At 47.1% G+C, this 18,977-nt stretch overlaps 2 protein-coding genes across 6 annotated transcripts in view; both read left to right on the top strand.

The window, feature by feature from the left end:
- Positions 1 to 2,391, top strand: part of Asic1 (acid sensing ion channel subunit 1) — a 22,444-nt gene extending 20,053 nt beyond the window's left edge. For both annotated transcript variants that reach the window (XM_010623654.3, XM_010623655.3), the window contains 2 exons: positions 1 to 101; positions 246 to 2,391. In XM_010623654.3, the coding sequence (XP_010621956.1) occupies positions 1 to 101; positions 246 to 350 (206 nt within the window). In that variant the 3' untranslated portion in view covers positions 351 to 2,391. The remainder of the gene's footprint in view (positions 102 to 245) is intronic.
- A 1,313-nt stretch (positions 2,392 to 3,704) lies between these two features.
- On the top strand, positions 3,705 to 17,175 carry Smarcd1 (SWI/SNF related, matrix associated, actin dependent regulator of chromatin, subfamily d, member 1). 4 transcript variants are annotated; one of them, XM_033763542.1, is made up of 14 exons: positions 3,705 to 3,819; positions 4,265 to 4,452; positions 4,759 to 4,801; positions 4,895 to 5,017; positions 5,498 to 5,620; positions 6,756 to 6,872; positions 7,930 to 7,998; positions 8,754 to 8,855; positions 9,128 to 9,289; positions 9,382 to 9,479; positions 11,047 to 11,182; positions 14,943 to 15,065; positions 16,332 to 16,433; positions 16,559 to 17,175. In XM_033763542.1, exons 2-14 carry the CDS (start codon positions 4,274 to 4,276, stop codon positions 16,610 to 16,612), a joined length of 1,431 nt encoding a protein of 476 aa, XP_033619433.1. In that variant the 5' UTR covers positions 3,705 to 3,819; positions 4,265 to 4,273; the 3' UTR covers positions 16,613 to 17,175. The 4 variants fall into 4 exon arrangements, with proteins under 4 accessions (XP_033619433.1, XP_010621958.1, XP_010621961.1 ...); XM_010623656.3 differs by lacking the exon at positions 3,705 to 3,819 and adding an exon at positions 3,934 to 4,016; XM_010623659.3 differs by lacking the exons at positions 3,705 to 3,819; positions 7,930 to 7,998 and adding an exon at positions 3,934 to 4,016.
- Positions 17,176 to 18,977: the final 1,802 nt, after the last annotated feature.

Genomic DNA, 18,977 nt, shown 5'->3' with positions numbered 1-18,977 from the left:
TTAAGCACAAGCTGTGCAGACGCGGGAAGTGCCAGAAGGAGGCCAAGAGGAGCAGCGCGGACAAGGGTGTGGCGCTTAGCCTGGACGACGTCAAAAGACACGTGAGGGAGCCAGTGAGCTAGGGGGCCCGCCGCCGCTCCGCCCCTCCCGCCCTCAAGCCACCTTCTCTGCTCGGCCTCCCCAGCGCTAAGGCGTGGCCCGCGGCCCTTCCCATAACCAGACCTTGTCCTGTGCGCTTCCCCTAGAACCCGTGCGAGAGCCTCCGGGGACATCCTGCTGGGATGACGTACGCTGCCAACATCCTACCTCACCATCCGGCCCGAGGCACGTTCGAGGACTTTACCTGCTGAGCCCCGCAGGCCGCTGTACCAAAGGCCTAGGCGGGGAGGGCTAGGAGAGCAAGGCGCCCCCAGCTACCTGCCGCATCAGCCCTGGGGACTCACCTGCACTTCTGGGCAGTCCTTTTCTCTTGTCTGTGGTGAGGAAGGAGTCTTGACCACAGAGTCCTCTCCTGCCTCTATCCCATTCTTTTTATTTTAACAAAACTAATCTGAACAAGAGAATGGGGCAAGAGACCTCAGGCTGCCCCTCTCTGCTCCATGCTGCCTCCCCTAGCTCCCAGCCTGAATTGTGTCTGTCTGGCTGTCAGTCATCTGAGTGTCCACCTACATTCTGCTGCCACCAGTCACCAAAGCCCCCTCCCAGTGAGGGGTGGAGGGAATCCTTGGGGTCTGGAATTTGGCCCCAAACCAGAGAATGTATTTTAAGGGGCAGGGCTAGTGGGGGGTGTTCCCCAGCCTTAAGAGATCCTCTCAGCCAGTGACTCCCCCGCAATCCCAAATCTCCGGGCAGGAACTAAAACCCCAGCCTACTCTTTCACGCCATGTGGAATTTCTAGGGGGTGGGGAGTCCTCTGAAGAAGTGGAAATGGGGACAAGATATGGCCCTGGTGCTGTAGGCCACATCCTGATACCTACAAGTTCACCCCCACTCCAGCTCCTGGAGAGTAATCTCAAGAAGCAGCCCTCTACATCTGCAGAAAGACCTGGCTGGTCAGCTCTAGCTCAGGGTGAGGGGCACTGGTGCCGGACCTCACTGGCCCCTCCCCTAGAGAGCCCTCTGCAAGGGCCACATCCATAAATTTTCTTATGGAATTTTCCCAAGTCCTCTCCCCCAACTTCATCTGCTTCTTTCGACAACCTCATCCGCATTTTCTATTTCTATATGATACAGACTCTATATTGCTATATCTCTGTATATACCTTCCTCTAACCCTGTCTGTCTCCACCCCATCCCCTCTTGTCTCTGAAAACCATTCTCGCAGCCCAAGTTCCCCCTTCTGTGTTTCTTCCCCTCCTCTGTCTGAATGCCTTCGCCTGTATAAAGAATTGGACTCTCTCCCCTGGTGTCTGTACTGTGTACACACATCCCTCTGAGAAGCACAAGGAGACGACACGCGCATTGTAACCTTCGCACTGTCTCGGTGGCGACATAAAGGAAGCTGTGAATCACAAGCTCTGCCTCTTTCTGGCCTCACCCTCTCTCCCCAACCCGGACACCTTCTCAGCCTTCCCTGCAGCCTTAACATTCCCTTCCCCTGCTCCTCCTATCCCAATGCCCTTTGCCTGGCTGACTGTGGCCTCCCTAGGGAAGGGGTTGCTACAGAGGTATCCCCCCACCCAGGGGGTAGAGAGCTGTGCTGGACACTAAGTCAAGAATGTCAGAGACAGAGGGAGCTGGGGATTGGTGAATTATGCAGCTGGGCCATGGGGTGCCCACAGGCAGATGCTAAAGTCCTCAGTCAGTGGCCTTTCTGGGTGCCCAGCCCCTCTTCCTTACCTGATGCCCAAGCCCACCACTTATATTTTCTGGTGAGGTATGGTTTGGTCATATGAGGAAAGATTAGGCTTACAGGAGTAGAAAGCTCTGTTGTTCTGGCCTTCTCTACCTTAAAGAGAGACATGAGATAGAGGGCCTGCCCCACCTCCTCCACTGGGCACCCCTCCCAGGCCAGAGCCCCAACTCCTTTCCAGGTCTTCTCTGCCCACCTGTCTTTTGGTCTCCAATTCCAGAACAGGACCCATGGACAGGTCACCTGTGTGTTGGCCTGAAGTGGAGAATAAGGCTATAGGATCTTTGGGAACTCTTGGCTCCTCAGAGATCAGTCCTCCCCAGAGGGAAGCAGGAGCAAGGCCAAGAAGTGTGTGCTGGTTGAGAGAACAGCAGGCAGGGCTCTCTCTGGGTGACGCATGCCTCTGGTCTAATAAACTGGGTTCCAACCATCTGTTCTTCAGTGTTGTTCTTTTTATTCGAATAGTATTTAGGTATTCCCAGAGATGCCTAGAGCTGAGCTTGGCTTGGGAGGTGTCATACAGTCAGGGGAGGAGTAAAAAAGTTTGAGCAGGGAGACACTCGTCCTTCTGGGATGGAACAAGCTGACCATCATATCAGGGGTGGTTTGGATCACTGGACAAGGAGAGAGGGAGGGAGTCAAGGGAAACAAAAATCCCCAAATATAAATCCCACCACAAAGAATTGAGAGGCAGAGTCAAAATTCAAGGTAACTTAAAATCTGAAAGCAGGTTAAAGCTGGGTTGAAGTTCCTCTTGTGGAAAGTAGTTACTGAAGCACTATCTCTGGGTGAGTCCTGGGCTGTGATCCAGGACCCTCTGATCTAGGACTTGGCTTTACTGTTGCTTCACCTTTGCCAAGTCATTTGCCTCCTGAATTCAGTTTTTCCATTCCAAAATGGAATAGTGTGTACCCTTCTTCAATCACCTGGAGTTACCGCAATAAGAGAAGGAAACGAAAAGCAATCAGAGCGCTTTATAAAGTTAAGTGCGCGGGGCTTCCTCTTCGTCAGGGTTGAGGTTGGAACCAGGGCTTTGGTCTTTTTCTAAAGCCTTGTCGTCCTCCCGCCGGCTTGGGGGCGCCGCTCATAGGGCCTCTCTAGCCCACATCTCATCTCTATGGTTTCCCCTCCAGAACCGCGAAGGCGGGAGGGAGTGGTCAATACACCTTTTCCGCTAGTCGCCCCCTCTAGCCCATAGTCTCGCTTCCCTGAGCATCCCGAGCCGGCCGAGCGCACAAACACGCCGGCGCTCGGGGGGCGTACAGGGGGCGGGGGGAGTTCCGGTTCCGGTTCTTTGTGAAAAAAAAACCTTTCAAATCAAGCATCATCCCATCGGAGATGAAGGCTTTGCTTTTACTTTAACATCCTCTGTTTATTATGACTTCTGTTATTCAAAATTAGTCACTGGCATTTTGTCTGCATGTGATCTGGATGGTACATTTTCTCCTCTGTAGGGCAAATTTTTGCCTACGATGATGGCAAAATGACATGAAGAATCTTTCAGCTTAGAATACTTGAATTCAGCCCTCTCAGACTCCCCTCATAACTTTACAGATCTGGACTGTAATCCGGCTTTGTATTTTACCTGAGATTCATTGTCCTGTCCAGTTTCAGATCACTGGAATAAAAAGGATCCTTTCCCCAAACACTATTACATTTATTTATGTGCGCGTGAGCACACATTCCCATCTGATACGTTGAATTCACTGTCATGTTCTCTTGTAACTTTTTGATGTCTTCTGCCTAAGGTCTGTGTGCCGAGAGATCATCTACTAAATAATACTTTTGAAAGTAAGTAACTTTGAGTCAGGGCGCTGGCTGCTGCTGAGAGCCCTGGCGTGCTGGAGGGACTCCCCTGGGAGGGGTTCTGGTCCTGTGCGGGCGTAGGGAGGCTGTTCTAAGGAAGAGAGGGGGAGGCGGTTGGCATCCCTACCTGCTTCCAGAGGCATTGTTTCCACGGGAAGTCGGTAATAGACCCAGGTTGGATGATGTGGGACTTGAGTTGGTCTTGGAGCACAAAACGGTTTGGGTAGTTCCAGTCTTCACAGAAAACACCAGGTTGTAGCTGCAGTTGAGGTCAGCGTCTAAAGAGGTAGCTGGCAGAGTGAATGTGGGACTAGAGGAGATGTCCAGTGAGTCAGACCCAACATAGACCGGGCAGAATGTGAGTATAATTGGGTTGTCGCTTAGCTTTGGGGCCCTATTTTTCTAGGGGACCAAGATTGGAACAGAGCAATCTCCATCCAGTTACCTGTATTTCAGAGAGACCGAGAGCTTGCCTCTCATTGCCCTCCACCCCACCTTCTCCAATCTTGTTTCATTCAAAGGACTCAGGTGTTCCTCTTACCTTTCCCTTTTCTTGGTGGAGTTAGCAAGGGAAGCTGTGACATTTCTGGGTCCTCTCCCCTCTAGAGACCAGGTATGCTGCCAGGCAGCCGAATGACACCTCAGGGACCTTCCATGGGACCTCCTGGCTATGGGGGGAACCCTTCAGTCCGACCTGGCCTGGCCCAGTCAGGGATGGACCAGTCCCGCAAGAGACCTGCACCTCAGCAGATCCAGCAGGTCCAGCAGCAGGCGGTCCAAAATCGAAACCACAAGTAAGATGACCTGGGGGCAGAGGGAGGAGAGAGGGGGCAGGGAAGCCTATGAGGCCACAGCTGGTGGGAGTACCTGAACCAGAGTGGTGGTGCTGTGTTAGTAGATGGTGCTATGGGGACTCATCCTTGAGAATGCCTGGTGGTGGTGGTGGTGGTGGTGGTGGTGATTGTAGTGACTGGGGAGAGAATTTGCTTTGAGAGAAGCTTTACAGGCCCCCACTTTCCTATAAATGGAAGTGCTGACAGCTTATCTTCATGTTCTGACTAGTTCTTTCCCGACCTGATAACAGTATTTATTTTGAACAGTGCAAAGAAAAAGAAGATGGCTGACAAAATTCTACCTCAAAGGGTGAGTCCGGCTATAGGTCTTTTTGAAGGTTTGGTGAGTTTGAGAATAGAAGTGGCTTACTGTAGATCCCAACTATATCTTTCCATTCCTAAGATTCGTGAACTGGTACCAGAATCCCAGGCCTATATGGATCTCTTGGCTTTTGAAAGGAAACTGGACCAGACTATCATGAGGAAACGTCTAGATATCCAAGAGGCCTTGAAACGTCCCATCAAGGTAACATAGGAAAGCACTAGGCAGAGAGCCAAAGAAGTAGGCTTGGGAGCCTTCACTGGACTTAGGATAAGAAAACAAAAGGCACAGCACAATTCTCCTTGGCATTTAAATTGCATCTCTCCCTTCCACCTACGAACTGAGAATTACATTAGGAGCCCAAGAACAGAACAGCAAAGAGGGAGGGGCTTTTGATGTCTCTGGCACTAAAAATATACCCTGTCCACGTTTTTGCTGTAACTGCTCTGCTACCTTGGGAACTTGGCACCTTGCATGGCTTTGTCCACCTGGCATCCCATGTATGCACTTGTACTCAGGCCAGTGGCCTGTACTGCTTTTCTAAATTGAATCTTCCACCCACCAGAGGGCCTGGGTAGGCAGTAAGCCAGTCTGTTAGGAGTAATTTTGGGGTTTGGGGAGACCCTTGTCTTTAGCATCAAACTACTGGAGCCCCACCATCAATCCTGTTTCTGCCTTCCTCAGCAAAAACGGAAGCTGCGAATTTTCATTTCTAACACTTTCAATCCGGCTAAATCAGATGCCGAGGATGGGGAAGGGACGGTGGCATCCTGGGAGCTTCGGGTAGAAGGACGGCTCCTGGAGGATGTGAGTTCAAGGTCCACTGTGGTCAACATGTAGGGTGGGAGTTTCTGGGAATGAGCAATGTTGCCTGGTCTGCAAGAAGCCTGACTGGTACTTGGCTGGGTGCACCAGGGAGAGGGACACTCTGTTCTCTGCACAGAAAGACAATAGTCCTTTGTATCTGCTCCCACAGCTTTAGCCCTCGCTGGTATCATACTGAAAATCTTATTGTCCTGGGATCTGATTTGTTGTTTACTTTCTTTTAGTGCTGCTGACCATAATTAGCAGTATCTGCAGATTATTTAGTTAGGTTTTTATCTTTTTTAAGTCAAGTGAGTTTGCAATTAGCATTTGAGGCCATATTTCCTCTCTTTGAGTCCTTGATTCCTGTTATGGCATCTCCATCTTCCTGGCTTTTTGGAGATACCTCACAGTTTAAGTGGCAGATTTCTCCAACAGGCTCTTTGTTACTTTATAGGGAACATCAGCTGACAGGTGATAGCCCCCAGATTTCCCACCCAAGGAGCTCCTTGGGGAAGCTCACCTTTCTTTCATTTCCTTGTGCTCTCTGGCTGTCTATTTTTAGCTGCTGTCAGGCAGGCTAATTTGAATGCATTTTTGCAGGAGAACGAGGGCTCAGTGTCAGAGCCTCCTTCTCTACATAGGTCCAGTCCATCTGCTGACCATGTCATTCTATTCAAATAAAGCTGTTTTGTTCTGGCTGCTTATTGCCTGTGATTCATTTTCCCTCTACAGTCAGACTTTTCTCTGTTCAAACTTGCTTTGTTATGTGCAGTAGTTTGGCTTAACTTGAGGGAAATGAAGTGATAAGTTAGTGAACCTGTCTGTATTACAGACTGCTGCTACTATAGGATTCGGTTTCTACTATGACTGGTTTGATGCCCACAGATGCCAGCCTTACCATCTCCTAAGAGATATTCAGAAGACATTTTTGAGTTTTTTGCCCATTGCTGTTGTGCATTCCTTTTTTTTTTTTTTTTTATTTGGAATTGAACTAGGGTCCTTGGGCTTTCAAGGCAGTTGGCAGCACCGCTGAGCTAAATCCCCAGCCCTGTGCATTCCTTTTTTATAGGAATTTTATTTTGGGGATTTTTTTTTCCAGACCTGTTCTAACATTATCTTTCCTCTCTCTTTTTAGTCAGCCTTGTCGAAATATGATGCTACCAAACAAAAGAGGAAATTCTCTTCCTTTTTTAAGTCCTTGGTGATCGAGTTGGACAAAGACCTGTATGGACCAGACAACCATCTTGTAGAAGTGAGTTGTTCTGTCTTCCAAGCTTTGATGCTATGACTTGAGGATGGTGGACTTTGGAACCAAATTAACAGCTAGGAGAGGGGGAGGTAGAAAATAGTTACCCCAGGTGCAGTTGTATCACTGCAGTTTGTACATTGACCTGCAGGTGTCACTAGCTGTGTTTAGTTGGACCAAAGAGTTTGCAATCTTAATTTGTCCCTTTTTTTTTGGTACTGGGGATTGAACTCCATCTCTTGTGCTTTCAAGAGAGGCGGCAGAACCACTGAGTTAAATCCCAGGCCCAGTCTTACATTTTTAACTTTAGTGTCCAGGCCACTGCCCCCACTTTCTAGGGAAATGCTAAATGGAGGTCTTTTTCTTTTTTTGGTATCAGGGATCAAACTCAGGCTCTTGTGCTTATGAGGCAGGTGGCAGAACCGCTGAGCCAGATACCCGGCCCAAGTGGAGATCTCTTGTACATGCCAAACCATCTCTAAATCTTGCTTATTAGACGTAGTTACCCCCAAACTTCATATTTTTTACTGTGGCATTTGCTATAATTACAGGAATTGACTAATAGCATCCTAGTACTTGCCTGGGTTACCTTTATGGGGACTTGCTTGTGGACCATGCTTCCTTAGAATCATAGTCCGGGGGCTGGGGATTTAGCTCAGTGGTGCCACCTGCCTCGCAAGCACCAGGTCCTGAGTTTGATTCCTGGTACCAAAAAAAGGCCAGGGCTGGGGAGTTAGCTCAGTGGTTCTGCCGTCTGCCTCACAAGTGTAAGGTCCCAAGTTCAATCCCTGGAACCAAAAAAAAAAAAGAAAAAGTCCAAATTACCAGAAAGCCTATTATTTTTTTTTTCTTGGTAGCAGAGATCAAATTTGGGTCCTTGCACTTGCGAGGCAGGTGCCAGAGCCACTGAGCTAAATCCCCAGCCCCAGAAAGCCTATTATTAATGCCTACTCATACAATGTTTTGAAAACCAGGTTAGCAGCAGTATTTTTGGGGAAGCAGTCAGAACCAGAATGACAGTCCAGTGCTCCACATGAATTTAACCTATTCCTTTCTTTACCAGTGTAGCCAGAGCCCCTTAACCTCAATCACTAGAGAGACATGGGAAGGTCTTTTCCATCTAATAAGGGAAGTAAGTCATAGCATCAATAGAAATTTATAAATATATTTAACTTAATATTATAGCAATAGAGAATAGTGACTAAGTGCACACCTGTAATCCTAGCACTCAGGAGACTGAGGCAGGAGGATCGCCGTAAGTGCGAGATCAGCCTGGGCTACATAGTGAGTTCCAGGTCAGTCTCAACTACATAGTGAGACCCAGTCTCAAAAAAAAAAAAAAGGAAAAAAAGGAGAGAGAGAGAATAGTGACTAAGAATGTGAACCATAGAGTCAGACAAATCAAATCTCAGATTGCATCTCCACTGCTTTCTAATTGTTTGACTTAGGCAAGTTATGTCATTCTTCTAAGTGTTAGTTTTCTCATCTGCATAATAGGTATAATCATGATTGTCTTATATGGATGTTTATGAATTAAATGATAATCCAGGTAGATGTCTTAGAATACTTTCACATGTCCTAAGTACTCAGGAGTTATGTTATATTTTTGTTCATATATATATATTACCCATTTTGTGGATAAAATTACTCCTTGAAATTCAGGCTAATTCAAACATGATTCCAAATACTCAGAATTTAAAAGTTAATCTGCTTAGACACAGACAATAATCCCCAAGCCATATGCAATTTGTAGGAATGCCTCATGCTATTGCTCTTCTCCAGTAGCCTCAGTAATCAAAGTTGCATGTTCAGCCATTACAGAAGCTCTTCCCTCCTGCCCCAGCTCTTCCTCTGGGAGAGCACCCCCTGACATCTTCCTCTCTGTAGTGGCACAGGACCGCCACTACACAGGAGACTGATGGCTTCCAGGTGAAGCGGCCAGGAGACGTGAATGTACGGTGTACTGTCCTACTGATGCTGGATTACCAGGTAATTTGCACAGCTGGAACAGGTCCAGCTTTCACCACCCTGTCCCAACAGCATCCTGACTTAAGGGGTTAAGTCTAGTTGTAAACAATTTGTCACTTTATTATAATGATAGTTCTTAGTTATCGCTTGAGTTCTTCTTAGTAGTTTTCTGCCCCAGAAAAAGCACTACATTAATGTTTGCTGACAAGATTGCATAGCCATACTGAACACCCCAAAATTTGCATCAACCCACCCTGGTAGCTTCATGCACTACATCCTTTGATTCCCTGCAGCCTCCCCAGTTTAAATTAGATCCTCGCCTGGCTCGGCTCCTGGGTATCCACACCCAGACTCGTCCAGTGATTATCCAAGCACTGTGGCAATATATTAAGACACATAAGCTCCAGGACCCTCATGAGCGAGAGTTTGTCATCTGTGACAAGTACCTCCAGCAGGTAAGCAAAAGACCTATTCTCTTGCTAGAATCTATTAGAGTACTGAGTGTATTCAAAATGGCAGTTTGTAGCTGCTTTTCCTCTTCCCACAGATCTTTGAGTCTCAACGTATGAAGTTTTCAGAGATCCCTCAAAGGCTCCATGCTTTGCTTATGCCACCAGAACCCATTATCATTAATCACGTCATCAGGTAAGCCTGTGTTTAGGAGGCTGTAGTGTGCTAGAGCTGGCTTATTGAAGCTTGCACAGATAGTGTCAATCTTTCAGGGTTTTACAAGCAGACATAGTTGTTAATTTAAATTATATAAACATAATTAAATTAATCATACTAGAAGTGTGAGTGACAGACATATACTTAAAATTTACTGCTTCCTAGTTACTACAATTTACTGATATTTGCACTCAAGGTTAGTCTTGTCTGGATGATGGAAATACTGTTACATAGTGATGTGCTGTTGCATAGCTCTTCCCAGCTCCCTGATTGGTGACTGAATGTTGGGGGCTAGAAATCAGCAGATAGTTGCCCATCAGAGCTCCGTCCCTTACAGGTGGGTCAGTTCTTAGACATTTAAAAGCTCACCACTGATGGGAAGGGTCACCAGCCATCTCTGGATGATTTCAGCCTGAGACTCCAGCTCTATTGGTTCTGTTCACTGTTTTGTTTAGAAATTATGGAGCAAAGTATCTCTAGGTAGACTGGGATTGAATATAGGTACTTCCTCAGATGGCTTTGTTGGATACTGCATCTGTCCTCTTTTTTTTTAGTTTTTTGAGACGGGGTCTTGATGTGTAATCCTGTTTGTCCTTGAACCCACTAGTAGCCCAGGCTGGCCTTGAACTCAAAGTGATCCTCCCTCTCTGCCTCCTAAGTGCTGGGATTATAGGTGTGTACCACAATTCTGACCTGTCCTCCTTTTGCTTTATCTAAGTCTGGTAAAGGCTTGCCTTTCTTTAGGCCTTGAACCAGCATTTACCCAGTAGTAAGTCCTGCATCCTATACATTGGGTTCATAAAAGTTGGTCTATAGCTAGATATAGTGGCACACATCTCTAATTTCAGTATTCTGAGAGGCTAAGGTAGGAAGTTTGTGCCCAGCCTGGGCAACTTACCAAAACCCTACCTTGAAATTTTAAAAGGTGGTTGGGTAGGAATGTAGCTCAGTACAAAGGCCCTGGATTAAAAAAAAAAAAAAAAAAAAAGATCTGTACTAGATTCCTCCGCTTAAATTTAGACCACTTTTTATGTGTATATATGTGTGTGTGTGTGTCTTGTTTGATTTTATTTTGAACATTAATTTTAGTTTTAAAAGGGAAATAATACATAAGACCTTGTAGTAGTGGTTTTGAGGAGGAAAAAAATTACTTTTTACTGGATTCCTTTTGTATAAATTGAATTTTTACAGTTGCCTGTTTAAAAATCAACTTTATTGAGGTAGAATTTGTACTTCATGTATTGTTCCATTTAAAGCATGGTTTGATGACTCGTGATTGATATACATACCACATAGCTACCACCGCAATGAAGATAGAGTATTTCTGTTTTATCCAAAAGTTTTTGGAGAGCCGGGGGATTTAGCTCAGTGGTTCTGGCAACTGCCTCCCAAGCACAAGGACCCGAGTTCTATCCCCAGCAGCCCCCAAAAGTTCTTGGCCTTTTCCTGTCAGTCTCCTTTCCCTTCTTTGAGCCATCTTTTTGGCTCTGTGTAACTTTGTTTTGGGGGGCAGCCCTTTTACAGAATTGTTTCATTTTCTCCATAGTGTTGACCCAAATGACCAGAAAAAGACAGCTTGTTACGACATTGATGTGGAAGTGGATGATACCCTGAAGACCCAGATGAATTCTTTTCTGTTGTCTACTGCTAGCCAGCAGGAGATCGCTACTTTAGACAATAAGGTAGGGATCTCTGCCCTGGGTAGCTTGGGTGCCACGTTCCCTATCACAGCTTCTAGGCTGCCTTTTGCTTTTGTTTTCATTCAGGATATAGTGACCCCCCCAGTGTGTGTCAGGCACTGTTCTTGGTGCTGGTTGGAGCCAAACTCGCATGTATGAATACCTTTTAAAGCCCTGAGCCTCAGTTTCTGTGAAATAGAGACTGTGATACACTGGTATCTTGGTTCATGAATGCTTTTATTTGCAAATAATTTGTTTCAAAAACAAGCATTTGGCAAAATTTCGCTTTTGTTTGCAAACTCTGCATTGGGTGACAAACACGGTTGCCATCTTTTCCAAAATCGTAGAACAAATCAAGGTCATAGCTGGATGTGTTGGTGCACGCTGTAGTCTCAGGAGGTTGAGACAGAAGGATTGCCCCAGTTCAAGGCCAGCCTGGGCTACATAGCAAGACCCTATCTCAAAAAACAAACCAAAACAAAAAAACAAAAATAAAAACCAGAACCTTACAAATTAAGTTTGTGAACCTTACAAATTAAGTTTGTGAACCCTGAGGAACTACTGTATCTATTTTTATAAGGGTTCTGGAAATCACACAGCATTCTTTTGTTTTGTTTTTTGAGACAGGGTCTCACTATGTAGTGAGACTGACCTAGAACTCACTATGTAGCCCAGGCTGGTCTCAAACTCACAGTGATCCTCCTGCCTCAGCCCCCTGAGTGCTGGGATTACAGGTGTGCGTCACCATGCCTGGCTCACACAGCATTCTTAAAGATGGGAGAAAATATCTGGCACATAAAACAGCAAAACCCAACTCCTGCTACTGTTGCTGCTGTCATCATCATTACCTTGTCATCATTAGGCCTAGTCCCCACAGGCAAAGCCGGGTGCTCCAGGAATGCAGAGGAGAGCCAGGAGGTTTTCCAGGAAAGTGCCTCAGGCCACTCCAGAAGGATGTAGGAGAGGAAGGACAGCTGTGCTAGGAGCATGGAAGGTGGAAGATATTCCAGAACGAGAGGCAGCATATGTAAAACTCCAAAGAGGAAAGTGTCCCTGGCAAGTTGAAGAAGCAAAAGCCATTTGGTGTGCTAGAAAAAGTACAGGTGCCAGGGATAGGATGTGTGGGGAAGGAAAGCTGAGTTGGAAAGCAGGAGCCTAATTATAAAGCTCCAATTCAGGGGAAACTAGTTTTCTGCTTTATCCTGCAGATAAAGTGAGGGAGCCCATTGGGAGCTCTTCACCAGTGGAGGCACTGGTGTTGTATACATTAGAATGCGCACTTAGGGGAAGATGGGCAGTGAGCTGGAAGAGGGCAGATCTTGGGACAGAAAGCTCAGGAGGCCAGAAGGTAAACCATATGATGTATTTGACATACAAGGCCCTAAACTTAGAAGTGTGGGCAGTCCTTTCGGCCAGAACTGCCATCTTCCAGTAATTTGCCGAAATGACAAACAAAGGGAAAGAGGAGAGGAACCCAGCATTTATTCGCTAGGCTTTTTAGAAAACATGGGGTTGCTCCTTTGACCACATACATGCAAATCTACAAAAGGGTGATGCTGTAGACATCAAGGGAATGGGTATTGTTCAAAAAGGAAAGCTACAGGAATGTTACCATGGCAAAGCTGGAACAGTGCAGTATTATTCACCATGCTGTTGGCATTGTTGTAAACAAGCAGAGGATTCATGTGTGTATGGAGAATGTTAACACTCAGTGTCAAGATAGCTTCCTGAAACCCGTCAAGGAAAATAATCAGAAAGAGAAGCCAAAGACAAAGGGACCTGGTTCACCTGAGTGCCATCCTGCCCTGCCCAAAGCAGCACACTGAGAGCAGGTGGGAAGGAGCCTGATTTTTGGGAACCTCTGCCCTATGAAATCATGGCCTCAGCTGGGGATGTCGCTGTGCCACTCAGAACCTAAATAGTGGCTAAGTGTTCTTGGCCCTACTTAAAGATTAAAAATTGTCCTGTATTGTAAGGATGGTTTTCTTAACTGAACAAAGTGTGTGGTGCCTTTACTTCAGAGAAACAAATATTCGGAGCAGATTCTACCTAAACTACCCGCAGTGGATTCTAGATCGTACCTAGTTAGCTGCGTCAGGTGTTTACTCTTGAGTGGTTTTCTTGCTGAAAGGTGTGAGGTACTGTGCAGGTGTATATCCAAATGGTCAAATATTTATGAAATATTTACACTGGCTTGAAGATCTTTTTTTTTCTTCTTTTTATTGAGTTTATTGGTATAATCTAGGTATACAGTACAATTACGTTCATTATTGGGATCTTGTACCTTTACATGACAGGTCTTGGTTCTCATTTTTTCCCCTTGTCCCTGCCCTCCCTTCACCCCGTCTTCCCCTCCCCATTTACAAACGCTTCATTTCCATGTTTTCCTCGTCTCATATTTTTTTCTTTTCCCTTATTCCCTTTCCCCTACCCTTCCCACTTTCCCTACACCTTTAGCCCTTTTCTTCCTATTTCACTATGGGGAACGGGATGGCAAGAGCTAAAGAAAAAAAAGACAATAACGACTTTTGTAAATTCAAAGTACATGGGGGGAGCTGGGCGTGGTGGTGCATGCCTGTAATCCCAGCACTTGGGAGGCTGAGGCAGGAGGATTGCTGTGAGTTCAAGACCAGCCTAGGCTACACAGTTTCAGAGCAGTCTGAACTACACAGTGAAACCCTGTCTCAAAAAAAAAAACAAAGTATATGGGGGGCCAGGAGGTCAGTGCCTCAGAGTGGGCAAAGACGGACTCTCCAAGCTAGCCACTATTAATGGGTACACACAGTAATTGGAGGAAGAATTGGGTGACTGATCCTCAGCCGACGCAAATTCCATGCTGATGAGAATGGAAAGGAGAGCACTTAAACCTCAGTAGGTGGGATGAGCTGAGCTGATAAGGAACTCCCTCCCCAGGTGAAACCTTTTTCTTCTATATTACTACCAGGTTCTCAGGGAACCAGGATGTCCTTACCTGGTGCTACCTTGCCGTTGGGCACCACAGCTTCACAGACCATTTGAGGCCTCTTCTGTGACCTAAGGCGAAATGAAGTTACGTTTCAGCCTGCCATTGCCATATCCGGCTCTCGGGCAAGACACCCCTGGCCTTAGACAGCAGCTATAGTCATACTTCATTAGGAAATGATTTCCCCCCAAATTTATGTAGAAATGCTCCCGACAAGGAAACGACTTTGAAAACAAATGAAAATCTGTGTTACATAAATTGTTTAAAGCACCCTAGAGAGAAAGTATGGACAGTGTGGATGGAAATAAATAGACTGGAATGAGAGTGAAATGACATTGGAATGGAGCGATTTGACCATGGTTTGGATAAGGGTGAAGGCGAAAGGCAAGATGGTGACTCCATGGTTTCTGGCTTGGGTGGAGATTAGTATCCACTAAATCTGGGAAGAGAAGGAATAGTTGCTAGAGAAAGGGTGTGAGTTTTGTTTCAGAGGTACTGAGTTAAAGGTGTCTCAAGAAGTCAAGAAAGCATTAGGTTGATTGGAATTTGGAGAATCAACTCTGGACTGGAGATTGGGTACACATGATTCTGTCCTTGGTCCCAGACCAAGTATTTACCACGTAGTGAGATTGAGATGAAAGGGAAAATTGCCCTTAGATGGGTCAGCGGACAGAAACAAATGTTTGTCACCTGCTGAAAGAATGCCAAGGGCTAGAAGCCCTTGGAGGTGTCAGGCACTGTCTGCCACCGTAACTTTGTGTTCCCCTGTGTTTAAAATGGTGTACATACCCTTCTTTTTAGATCCATGAGACAATAGAAACTATCAACCAGCTAAAGACCCAGCGGGAGTTCATGCTGAGCTTCGCCAGAGACCCTCAGGGCTTCATCAATGACTGGCTTCAGTCTCAGTGCCGGGACCTCAAGGTAAAAGACCTCAGAGGGTCGAAAGGGACTTAGAGCTGAGGGACAGGTCTGCTTTATTTTTGTACAACTGGTAAGAGAGTTGGAAGGGCACGTGAGAGATCATATTTTCCTTTAGCACATCTCAGGACCATTTTACAATTGTAGGAAAAGTGGCTGGGCATGGAGGAGCACACATGTAATCCCAGCACTCGGGAGGCTGAGGCAGGAGGATCACTGTGAGTTTGAGACCACCCTGAGCTACATAGTGAGTTCCAGGTCAGTCTCAACTACATAGTGAGACCCTTTCTCAAAAAACCAAAAAGAAAAAAAAGAAAAACCACAATAAGTAGGGAAAGAGGTCACGTCCATTCAGTACTTACTCAGCACTATCATTTTGCTTTCTACTGTCAGCAATAGAGAGAGGAAGGTCTGATCTCTGCTCTTAAAGCAACATGCATTCTATTCGGAAAAATCAGGCTAACATGATTAAAAAGTAGTAAAGCATGTAAGACATTACCAGAATTGACTAGAACCAATAAGATAATTCAAAGGAGAAGGGAGTTCAATGAAGCCGTACTCATCTGGGAAGGCTTCGTGGAAAACTTGTGATCTGAAGCTATTTCCCGGAGAGGGAAGCAGTGTAAGCAAGCTCAGGTGAGAAGGTAGGCGTGGGCACGGTAGTGTGAAATGTGCTCAATTCTGGCTGAGGCTGCGGTTGCTGTGCCTATAATAACAAATAGCGTAGAGGAACAAGAGACAAGAAGCACCAGAAGGCCTCTCAAACCAGGCAGTGACTTAGACCAGCGGTAGCTGGGTACTGCATGAGTTTGCTGGGACACCTGCAGCAGGCCAACACAAACTGCATGACTTGAAGCACAGAACTTTGTCTCACAGTGGTGGAGGCTGGAAGTCTGAAATGAAACTGTCGGCAGGCTTGGTTCCTTCTGGGGGCCATGCTGGAGAATCTGTTGCAGGCTTCTAGCTTTGGGTACTCAGGCATCCCCGACCTTGTAAATGGCATTCTCCATGTGTCTTCCTGCTGTCTTCCTTCTTACCTATCTGTATGTCCATGCTTCCCCTTTGAAAGGGTCCCAGGCTTTGGAGTAGGGTCCACCCTAATGACTTCATCTTGATCATCTGCAGAAACCATTTCCAAATGAGGTCGCATTCACAGATAATGGGGGATTCAAATTTCAACATCTTTTGGGGGAATAAAATTTGACCAACAGATATAAAGGCAGGAAATAAGTTTCTTTTCTTGCATTTTCCTCCATCCTCCTCCCTTAGACCATGACTGATGTGGTGGGTAACCCAGAGGAGGAACGCCGAGCCGAGTTCTACTTCCAGCCTTGGGCTCAGGAGGCTGTGTGCCGATACTTCTACTCCAAGGTAGGTGCATGGGGCAAGGGGATATTGACAGAGGGTGGTGGGTGTGGCTGCTTGGTACGAGTCAGTGGTGTTAGGTACCAACTTCTGGTCGGTCTCATCTTCCACTCCCATTATTTTCTTCTTAGGTGCAGCAGAGACGACAAGAATTAGAGCAAGCTCTGGGAATCCGGAATACATAGGGCTTCTCCTACAGCCCTGATTTGGCTGAACCGATTCTTTATTTGGGCTCTGTGCTGCCTGCCTCATAGCACCTGCCTTGGTCTTGCTTAGGGCCTTCCAGGGTTGCTATTGGTTCAAGGACAATAGCAGAAAGAAGAGGGTCTCACGTTTCTGTCTCACAAGACACCTGTTAGCCTCTTCTCCTGTCCTATCCCTTCATAACCCCAGCTTCCTTTCCCCCCACAAAGTTCCCATGTGCCTCTGCCCTCCCCTGGGATAGCGTTAGAGAGAGGACCCGTAGTGGTAGTCAGTGCTCTGAATGGACTGAGCCTAAGGCCAGGTGGTCTTCGAGGGGACCAACTACACTGATCCTGCTCTTCAGAGACCTAGGAGTTGGGAGCCCGGTGTCCCCTCCTCCTAGACTCAGGCCTGGGGGCACTCTGTAAGCGAGTTCACTTGCCCTTCTGAACAGAATCCAGTTTCCTTCCTCCGCAGGTTTGGAGCAAACTCTCCCTTCACTTGTTGCCCTCTAGCACTGAAGGAACCAACCCTGTGTCTTGGGCTCCAACCAGCCCCAGGTCAATCCCCAGCCCTCTGGCTTGGCCTGCGGTCTCAGTACTTCTCTTGACTCCTTTGTAGGGGTCCATGTCAGTATTGGAGCTTGTTGTTGAACTGTTGCTCCCTCCCGCACACTCCCTGTAGATGCCCTTTGTAGGATTCCCTCTTGTCTGCCCTAGCCCACGGTATTTGGGTGGGGGAATCTTGCCTTTCCCTGTCAGAGCCCCAGGGATCTAATCTGGGGTATTGCCATTGCCAGCAGAGGCTGTTCCTTCCTGCTAGAGGGAGTGACTCACTCCACCCTGCTCCCCTCTTAGTGGAGAAACAGGCCTAGAATCAAACGGGTAAAGCCCTGGGCCATCCCTGTCTTCCTGTCCCTGTCTGCCCTATTGATACTTACTGGTGACTTCTAGGGCGCTGAGGAGTGAAAGCGCCTAGGGCTGCAAAACAGCTCTGAGTTGGGTTTGTGACTCTTCCCTGTCCCTGCCTCACTGCATTGTGACTCCCCAGCCCTGGCCCTCAAAGCTTCAGACCCCTCAGGTAGCAGCAGAACCTGGGGATCTTGGCACCTTGGAACTTAGATGGTTTTGCATCTTTCCAGGAGAGCCTCAGATTCTTCCAGGTTGTGTCACCCCGAGTTAGTAAATCTCAGGCTTGCAGGCTGAACACAGCGGGGTGGGAGACAGCTGGGCACAGGATTCTGCTCATCGTGGGCTCTAAACCCACAGAACTGACAAAGCTGCCTCCCCACCCCTCCTCAGGCTCCTGTGACCACGTCACCCTGCCCCTTGTCCCTGCCTGTGTGACACTGGGGACAGCAGAGTATTCTCCCCATCTTCCTCTTCCTGTCTTGATTCCAACCCTCCAGCAAAGGGTTCTCCCACAGTTGACACTGGACAGCCCTGGGGCTGCTGAGCCCTGGCTGGCTCCTGCCTGGAACCACAGGAGGAAGCTCAGCACTCCTACAGTGTCCCTGCTGAAGATAAATTTTTATTAACTGAATTATGTTTTTTTTCATGGACCAAAAAAATTTTTGTATCGTCCCCTTTATTGGTGTCACCCAGTTTTAATAAAATAATCTTCTGAAGGGTGAGTTTCCCGCCTCCTGTGGGAGAGCTCCTCCTGAGCTCTTTCTCCTTTGGCACAGCCCAGCTTGCAGTATTTTATTTGACAGATTTTTATTGAGCACCTTTTGTGTTCTAACCACAGTACGAGACACTGGGGGTCCAAGTTTCTTCTCTGTGGACTCAGGGTCTCACCTTAGAGGTTGGTGGCCCCGAGCCAGGTGCTGCTTGGCATGTTGGGCTGTACCACTGGGCCTTAGGGCCCTTCAACTCCCATCTGTCAGGTACTGCCAGGTCAGTGGAACTGCAGTTTTTTCCCTTGTTCTTCCAAACTCCCCAGGCCACTTTCCTGGGTGCAGTGAAATTGTCCTCTGATGCCTGTGGTCCCTTAGTGTTGACTAGTCCAGGACTCCAAGGTGTTCCTTGTCTCCCTGAGGCACCAGTCCACGTAAGGCCAAGGCTTGCCTAACACCTGCACTTAGGTTTTCTGAGGCTGGTACCATGTTTCCTTGAAAACAAGACAACTGGAACATAGACAAGCTACTTAGCTGGTAGTTACCATGGTGATGGCCAGCTGTCCTGCAGAAGATCATACTTAACTCTTGCTCAGTGGCTACTCTCATAGCAAGCAAGGCAAAGATACATTGGGGCTGGCTTTTCAAAATTCTTGCTAAGTCTTATTTTCCGGGAAACCTGGTGCTCTAGGGTTCCCTGAAGGCCCTAAGAAGAATGTCAGTTGTCAGGGCCAGTGTGTTACACGCTT

This window comes from Fukomys damarensis, unplaced genomic scaffold (assembly GCF_012274545.1).
Source record: "Fukomys damarensis isolate Sample0158 unplaced genomic scaffold, DMR_v1.0_HiC HiC_scaffold_15, whole genome shotgun sequence".
NCBI classification, from domain to species: Eukaryota; Metazoa; Chordata; class Mammalia; order Rodentia; family Bathyergidae; genus Fukomys; species Fukomys damarensis.
Note: the sequence above shows the minus strand (reverse complement) of the source record. Positions and strands in the feature narration are given on the sequence as shown.